The following is an 8,867-nucleotide window of genomic DNA, read 5'->3' on the forward strand; positions in this document are numbered from 1 at the left end:
GCAACAATGGCCACATTTGTATAAGGTCGTTGTAGTAATTAGCGTGGGGTCTTGAGAGTCTATAGATTTGGTTGTTGAATGTGTGATAATCTGACAACTTGGATTTGAACTCCGCTTTTGACGTTCTGGCATTAGTAAGTAAGTTTGGTTTTGACATTTTTGGGTTTGAATTTGTGACACAGAAAATTCTCTGTTCAAATGGTATATACAAGAACAACTTATAAATAAAACATAATGTTACTTTTCTTTCATCTTCATACCATGATTACTTAGGAGGTGGACAGTTAAATCGTATCAGAATCAGTCTTATGTTTATCTATGTGACATAAGTATATCCCAATTCCATATTAAGACGAAGATTTTGAATTAGCTAAAAAAAGAATGTCTAAAAACGATGAGATCCGTAATGTGTGTCAGAAAGAATACATTCATATTAAGTTATGGTTACATGCAAGTTGTTCAATAGTAATTCAGAACCAGAACGAAACTTATCTTAAAAATAAGGGTAATGAAAAAGTGGTTTTCGTGGAGAGGGAGTTTCAGAAGCAAGACTACGAGATTGTGTTCGTACAAGCACCAGTAAATTGAATGAACCAAAAAAAAAAAAAGACTCTTTCTTCTATAGAGCTACAAAGATATCAGCTTCTCTCATTTACCTGAAGAAGAAGCTTTTAGTTTCTCAGTAGAGGCTAAAACCAAAGAAAGGGCTGATGACAATTCCCAATCCAAGAGCTATAGCCACAAGAGATGAAGCCCAAGTTAGTTTCTCTGTGATCCTTGGAACCTTCTCTTTCAATGCCTCACTACAAGACCCAATAAACGCTGTGTAACTTCCCATTGCGATAACCGTCCCAACCAGAAACATTATCAGAAACGCAGACCCTGCTAACCGAGATGGCAGAGCCAATGCAGGCAAAACAATCATCAGAGCATCCGGTTGTAACCCGTGAACCACTCCAGTTGCAAACGTAGCAAAACCAATCTTCTTCTTTTTCGGCGTTGTTGGTAAGCCCTCTTTCTCTGTTGATACCATACTGATGTCGGTTTCCAAGGCAACAACAGGTTCTGGAATCTCGGAAGCTTCTTTGATTCCCATAGCACCAATAATGACAAGTGTCAATCCCACAATCCTTGTACCCCAAGTTTGCAATACTTCGATATGAAGCCGGTCTTTAAGTAACAGAAACAGTAAACCAAAGATGACTTGACCAGCGTCATGCCCACATCCCCAAAGAGCTCCAACAGCAGCACTTTCCATTTTGCTTCGTCCGATTGACAACGGAGCTAAAGCAGCAAGGTGATCAGGTCCTGATAGCGTGTGCAAGCAACCAGCAAGGAAACCTGTCCATGCACTAGTTAACCAACCGGTTTTAGCTGCTGTCTGGAAGCTAGCGAAAGCAGGTGGTGCAAGAAGCGGGTTAAGCAAAAGCGCAGCTACTGCAGAGATTAGTATGACCGTTCCAGTAGATAACGTCTGCAAAGAAACACAGATTTGTATAGTTTTAGTAAACCACCCCATGTGACTACATAAGAAGGACAGCTAACAAACACAATGTAAACACACAGACAGAGCCACTAATCTTACAAGCTCAAAATCGTTACAGAGCCAAACTTTGGATTTAAGATATACAAGTTCCAACAAGTCTGGATCTTTTTGAGATTTCTCTAACAAGATAAATCAAGTTCAAAGTCAAAAGTATCGTATAAGCTGACGAATCCTAAAACTATGAGAATCTGATTCCGTGATTCTTGTAACTGACAGATTTAAACCCAAAAAAATTGGAACTTTTTTTGTAAACAAAACCCAATAAACCCCAAATCTAATGTAACTCAAGCATCAACATATAAAGTCTATAGATTTCTCAATTCCAGTGATAAAAACGCGAAATTGAATTTACCTTTCGCTGCTCAGAAGCAGTCGGCACGATCCGTTGGAGGAATCCAGGATTAGGTTTGGAATTTTCCGATTTGAGAGATCCATTGAAGGAATTGTTAGTCTTATTAGAAACTAGAGGCGTAAACGCTGATGGGTTTTGGAAAGCGTTGCAAGAGATTGAGCTGAGTCGGCGTGACGACTCGAGCCGACGGTGGTGATGATGAGATGAGGAGACAAAGGCTAGAGTCGATGAGCGGAGACAAGGAATGAAAGGAGAAGTCTTTGTAAAGAATTTGGAAGTAGAAGAAGACGAAGGTTGTAGAAGCCTTTCCATGGCGTCCTTCTCCTTCTTCTCCCTCGGCGAGTCTCAAAACTGAAGAGAGGAGGAGTACGTGCGCCTTGCTCTGTTTTAATAGGATATTCGATTTTTTAAATATGGTATTTTTATTTTTTTTGTTTCTTTACAAATAAAAATAATGTAAATTACGAATTAGTAATATTTCTTCTTAACAAAAAAATAATATTTTACATTTTTTATAATTCAAAACTACTATAAATCTTTTTATTACAAAAATGCTAAATTTTGAAAAGTTTAATTAGGTGAAAAATTCTTATAAGGTAAAAAAAAAAAGTTGAATGGACAATTAACTACCGTATTAAAAGCCGACTGGCCTAAATATTCTTACGTTAATTAGCAATGAGACAAAAGAAGTGAACTTTATAAACATGTCATAGTTAGATCGAGCTTTAATACTATAAAAAAAGTTGTGTGTGAAATAATTGATCGAATGTGCATAGAAGTAAGGTCCAAAAAACCCGTGGTATGGGTCTTGTTCCATCGAGTTGTATAAAAATATGTTATGGACTTGGTAAAAGTAAGGCATAGCAATTAAAATGATAAAAGAATACTATACTGTATTTGGTTTGAAATGTCAAATCTTTCGCCTAACAAAAAGAGAAACGTAAAAGCAAAATATGATGATATATGGAATCCACGACGCATCCATCCACGTTACTATTTTATTTCCTCGTCTGCTTATATAGACTTCATTTACCTACACTTCCTAATTTCCCTAGTTACATTTTTTTCAATATCATTTATATTCCTTCTTCTAATATATTCACTCAGAAGGTTCAGTTTGAAGTAACAAGTTTGTTGAATTAATTTTTATATTTGCAATGTATATAAATAAATGGAGTAGGTTATTAAACGAAATGGTTTATGAGATTACAAATGCATCTACGTGGCAAAATATGAAATACGTGAGCAAAATAAAACAACGTTTTGGATAATTGCATAACAAATACCTCGACTTATTTATATTTTTCCAAGATTTCCTCATTTCTTTCGCATAAAAAAATACTTGGTTACTCTCTCCGAGCACACGTCGAGCAGTGGCGCACATGTCATAAGTTTAAAAATTATTATCTTTCTGAGAAGAATAAAACATACAACATGTGTGCATCCCCATAGACTACACCAACTTTTACCTCTTTACGATTTACGAAAGAAACAAATACTATAAGACATCAAATTAGCTTAGGTAAGATCGGGAAAAAAATCGAATCTCAATATTGAGATGATATTTTGAATACTGATTACTATTATCTTATGTTCTTCCGTTCGTATTTAAAACCAATAATCAAAATCATCCTGAATATACAAAAAAAAAAGATGAATTGTTTGTTGTTGATTCCGTCTGTATCCTTCCATTAGCAAAATTGAGCAATGATGATGTCTATGTACTTTTTAATATGTGACGTATCAGTTCCAAACTTCTTGTTTTTTTCCGATAAAATAGTTGGCAATCTATTAGGGTCCCACTTCAACTACGGGCCTAGTGTTTGTGGGGACAAATGGGCCGGCCCATGTGTCCATATGTAATCCAATTAAATTACCCAATCTCGTTTCTGTGAGGTTTATTTTTGGATTCTCGTTTCTGTGAGGTTTACTTTTGGATTCTGTTTCCGTTTATAGTAGATAAATCAAATTCCATTCAAAAAATCCTTTACGTAGTCCTACATTCATAGGCAAAAAACAAAAATAAAAAATTCCTAATAAAAAAATACTAATATAGATGAATAAATAGTACAATGATATATCATATATGAACATAAATCTATCACAGTTGGGAAAAAAAATCTAAAGGCAGTCGGGAATATGAAATATTGCAAGTCGCTCCATTACAACTTTACAAGTTAAGCAAGTTATCGATATATTTTAATCAAAGAGTGCAAAAAGATTTGTTATACTTGCACTCTTTGATTAATACCAAGGATGGGTTCTCACAAATTACAGAGAGTTTAATTCTTAGTTAATTGACAAATTGAACGAGGGTACATAATAGTAGTATAGTACGGTCTAATATTTAGATGCTGATGCATTAGGGCATCCTTAATGGGAGAACTTTTTTGTGTGTTCTTAGATTAAATATATAGTGAAAATAATCTAAGATCAGTTGTTAAGATCATAGGTAAAAAAAATAGGAGAACTAATTTTGGTGTTCTTAGAATAAATATATTTGTCCATAATGATATAATTATAAATATCTATGTAAGGAAAATTCAAAATGTATGAAGAAGATCAGAGAATCAAAACAAAACTGAGAAAATACTGATTCGAATTGGGGGGAAAGATAAAGACAGATTATAGATATTTTTGTTTGACATATCTGTTTTAGCCGGTAATGTTCTGAGACTTGTTGAGAATGACTCCTTCGTACTTCACCTGGAACCATTTCATGGCATCATCTTTGGTCACTCTATGCTGGATTCCAACACGAGCCTTGCATCTTCTGCAACATAGAAGTCCATACCGTAGATTCCAGTAGATGGATCATACCTAAGATGAAATACAAAAACCCCTGCTTGGATCAATGTTTACACAAAGCTACTCTTTCTATGTTTGTGTTAGAAAGATAAAAGCAGACAACTTACTTGATACCCAAATCAATGTGCTCCTGAATACCAAAACCAAAGCAACCAGTGTCACTAAATTTCCTTTAACCTTCAGTCCACTCTCAAGAAGCTGCATTGCCTTCTCTCCCCTGACAGTGACGTAACAAGCAATCTTCTCATTACGTCTGATACCAAAAGAACGAACAGTGTATCGAGCTGCAAAAAGTGATAACATATTATTTCAGAACTCTCTTCACCATCATCGACAACAAAGTTACCAAATAGATAACCGTATAACTTAAAAGATCAACTCCAATTCCAAACAAAATCTCTACACTATGAGCTTCCTGCGAATATAAGAAACCAAAACCACAATCACATCAACCACTTGAGAGAATCTATCTAATAAAGCAACATAGAATTTAAATACATGTAACCACATAAAAGGTAAGCACAGAACCCGTAACAATCTGAGAAACGACGTATCATTTTCACAAGAATGTGAAAAGATAGCAAAAGATTAAAACAAACACCACTTAGTAGAAAGCCACTGAATTGCAACTACTGACCAGTTTCTAACTCTTTTACCTGATTCGTAACATCAAAGACAATGATTGACGCAGCAGCACCCCTGTAGTACATTGGAGCCAAACTATGGTATCGTTCTTGACCCGCTGTATCCCAAATCTCAAACTTGACAGTAGCATCGTTCACAGCTAATGTTTGTGAGAAGAAAGCAGCACCAATGGTTGATTCCTATAAACACATAAACAAAAAAACATCAAAGTCAAGAAAGCATACACAAAAACAACAGGACGATGATCAAATAGGAAGAAGAGGCATATTAACCTGGAATTCAACAAACTGATCTTTGACAAACCGTAAGACAAGACTTGATTTCCCAGCTCCAACATCTCCAAGTAACACCTGAAGAAGACTTAACCAAAGTACACAGAACCAAAATAAGTAAACCAAAAACAATGTTTTGCAAGCATCTCGGAGCTAAATCACTATAAACCCTGTTACGAAATCAACTAAATCAGATTAATCCAACATAAAACCCTAACAATAAAAATCCGATTCAAAGTTGTCCAATTCAACATCACAGATCAAAATTCTCCAAATTAAAAACAAAATCACATCCCGAAACCCCAAAAAAAAAAAAAAATAGCAAAAGTTTCTGTAAATTCAATTTCACGATCATCGGAGGGCAAAATTCAAAAGGGAGCACAAGAGAAAGACAAAAAGACGGACCAATTTGGCGTTAATGCTCTTGTTTCCAGCTGCAGCCATGATGATCGATCTGATGAGAGAATCACAGACAGGTCGATACGATTTCGATGGAATGAGAGAAATAAAAATATTTCCTTCTCATTTTTTTTTCGACCAATCAGAAGAGAGGAAGAATGTTAGAACAGGCTTTGGATCAGTTCTGAAACAAGACCATTATTTTTGATCTAAGCCCACTGTTACATTTTTTTATTATATAATTGGGCTTAGAATAGGAGAGTGTTCTCCCATTAAGGATGGCCTTAAACCAAAAAAAGTAGATGCTACAGTGCTATTATATTTATAGGTTAGGGTGTGTGTGTCTAGAAACCTAGGGTAGCACAGATCTGTCCAAACAGAGATCGAGAGAATCCATAAAACGAAGGAAGGACACAAGTGTTTAATGAAAATATGATTTTGTTTAGGAAAGTGCGAGAACTCAGTCCCTATGGTGGTGGTGGCAGGCCAAACTCTGATTCTCCTCTTTCAATTTTCATTTTTAATGTTCAAGTTATTACTATTGTTATTGTGCGCTCTTGTCACTGTACTAGTATTATTGATTATTGAGCAACCCAATACTAATACCCTATAGCTTTCTCTCCATTCCAATACGCGTGTCTACGGGACTCTACAGTAGAGTCTCTACTACCACCTCTTTTCTCAATATTGCAACATCAAAACCTTTAATTATAAATAACACTTGTAAGCTTTTTTTGGTTCTTGTTTGTTTCAAAGAAATATGATTTCTTTTTATTAATTAATAAAATGTAAATAACAAGAGATTAAATGTTTTTATATAGATTAACATTAGTATTATTCTTTTATAACCAAACATTAGTATTTCTTATAATTAGTATTGTTTATTAGGAAGTGTATACTGTGAAAAATATATTTAATTACTACAAAATAATCTTAAAATATATCTTTTACGTGTGGAAATTAATAAAAAATTCATGAAATAGGAAAAAAATAGCAAATTTAAACTTTTATATTCAAAAAAATTCATTAGAGATAAAGGAAAATATGGATTATGTTCATCAAATCCAGCTGGCTTTCTTTTTTCCCCCCATTGATGGCAAAAAACCAAAAAAAAAAAACAAAAAGGTCAAAAAGAAAACCCTAATTAGAATTTACTTTCTTGATAACCTTTTTTCTCCTATTCTAAAATGCCTAATTTTACTTTCCCTTTTTTTCCCCTAAAAACTTCCCCGGAAAATAACCAAAAAAAATTCCCCGGTCACCGGAATACAAAAACTAGGCACATTCTTCTTCTTCTTCTAAGTTTTTTACCACATTTTTCTCGGGGAAATTTTCTAGAGAAATCCTAGAAAATAAAGGCTTCGATTCTGTTCTTCTTGGGGGTGTTACAGATCGGACAAAGAACAAGCCCTTCCTCACAATCTATGCAGCAACAGAGATGCCTACACGGCAGAAACAGAACCCTCGTCACTCCATTAGACCCACAATTGCAACAACTAGTACTAGTACCACCACCACTCATCTTCTTCTCCTTCTCCGCCGGAAAACTATCTCCGCCGCAATAAGACCCTTCGTCTTCCGCAGCACCAGCGTCGTGACAAGTGGCGGCTCTCTCACGGACCTGTTCGAGCGTTGAGTTAAGCGTCTGCACCATAGCTTCGTTCTCACGAGCCAATCTCTGCCACGTTTGATTCTCTGTTTCCATCTTCCTCAGCAGATCTTCGAGTTCCATGTTCTTGCTCAACGCTTTCGACATTTCTTCTTCCTTGTGGTTCATCAAAACCAAAGCTTTGCTTTCCATTTTCCTTAAGATCATCTCCACCTCTCGCTTCCTCTGTTCTTGCAACACATACCTCAGCCTCTCGTTCTGTTTTCAAAGATAAAGATTAAAACTTTATCACTACCCATGATTCAAAAATCGAAACTTTATGGTTTTTTTAGATTACGAAAAAGAACGAACCTGTATCTTGATGAACTGATCGATCTCTTGTTTCTGTTTCTCCATATGAACGGCTAAAAAGTGCTGAGAACGAGACTGTTGTTGTTGTTGTTGATGTTGATGATGAAACAGAGCTTGCTGGTTGAAATCTTTCTGAGACTGGAGATGATTGAGATAATAAGACTGAGCGTTACCGATTCCGATTCCGCCATTGTTGTTGTTGTTAACCAAAGAAAACTCAGACCCACCAAACCCGATTTGATTCGCGTTCGAAGCGTTGTAACTCAACTGCGCTTGTATTGCCATCTCTCTTTGTAACCAAAAAAAAAAAAGCTTTGATTTTTTTTTTATATTTTGTTCCGATCAAAGGAAGATGAACAAAAACAGAGAGAAGGTAGAGTCGATGTTGGGTGATTTAATAAAGAGGAGGAAACCGAGTCAGAGTTGTGTCTCTGATCCGTATGTAATCTCGGGAAATAAACATATACAATGCATGTAACCTCTTCCTCTGCACACACACAATATATATATTTATCTCTGTCGATGAGAATAGAAGAAAAAGATGAAGGGAGGAGTTAAAGTAACTGAAAAAAAAGTTAGAATAGGAGAGGCAGAGAGAGAGAGAGAGATAGGACTTTTTTGGTTTTTGGGGTCATCTCTTAATGCTTATCTGACAATTATAATTATAATTATAATATAGAGAGAGATGGTTTAAGTATAATATTAGCACTAAAGAAACGACGTACACATGCTGATTATGTGACTGAACTATCTTTTATCTTTCCAAGGTCAGAGATTTTGCCAGAGCCGTTTTGTCTTTTTATTTAGTACTGCTTTTTTTTCTTTTTTATTTTTAGGCTTTTTCGATAATGTGAAAGACAAATATTATAGACAAAATCCAAGTGG

The 8,867-nt window shown here is 35.4% G+C and overlaps 3 protein-coding genes and 1 pseudogene across 3 annotated transcripts; all 4 read right to left on the reverse strand.

Moving 5' to 3' along the window:
• Positions 410-2,288, reverse strand: LOC104729704. Its single transcript, XM_010448681.2, has 2 exons — positions 1,899-2,288; positions 410-1,474 (listed from the first exon to the last, which is right to left on the reverse strand). The coding sequence occupies exons 1-2, from the start codon at positions 2,208-2,210 to the stop codon at positions 680-682; spliced, it is 1,107 nt and encodes a 368-aa protein (XP_010446983.1). The 5' UTR covers positions 2,211-2,288; the 3' UTR covers positions 410-679.
• LOC109125045 lies at positions 4,481-5,009 on the reverse strand (annotated as a pseudogene).
• Positions 5,011-6,104, reverse strand: LOC104733138 (ras-related protein RABF2b-like). Its single transcript, XM_019233463.1, has 4 exons — positions 6,029-6,104; positions 5,624-5,701; positions 5,363-5,530; positions 5,011-5,121 (listed from the first exon to the last, which is right to left on the reverse strand). The coding sequence occupies exons 1-4, from the start codon at positions 6,065-6,067 to the stop codon at positions 5,011-5,013; spliced, it is 396 nt and encodes a 131-aa protein (XP_019089008.1). The 5' UTR covers positions 6,068-6,104.
• Positions 7,056-8,560, reverse strand: LOC104729705 (probable BOI-related E3 ubiquitin-protein ligase 2). The gene is made up of 2 exons (XM_010448683.2): positions 7,983-8,560; positions 7,056-7,889 (listed from the first exon to the last, which is right to left on the reverse strand). Exons 1-2 carry the CDS (start codon positions 8,265-8,267, stop codon positions 7,368-7,370), a joined length of 807 nt encoding a protein of 268 aa, XP_010446985.1. The 5' UTR covers positions 8,268-8,560; the 3' UTR covers positions 7,056-7,367.

This window comes from Camelina sativa, chromosome 12, assembly GCF_000633955.1.
Source record: "Camelina sativa cultivar DH55 chromosome 12, Cs, whole genome shotgun sequence".
Classification (NCBI taxonomy): Eukaryota; Viridiplantae; Streptophyta; class Magnoliopsida; order Brassicales; family Brassicaceae; genus Camelina; species Camelina sativa.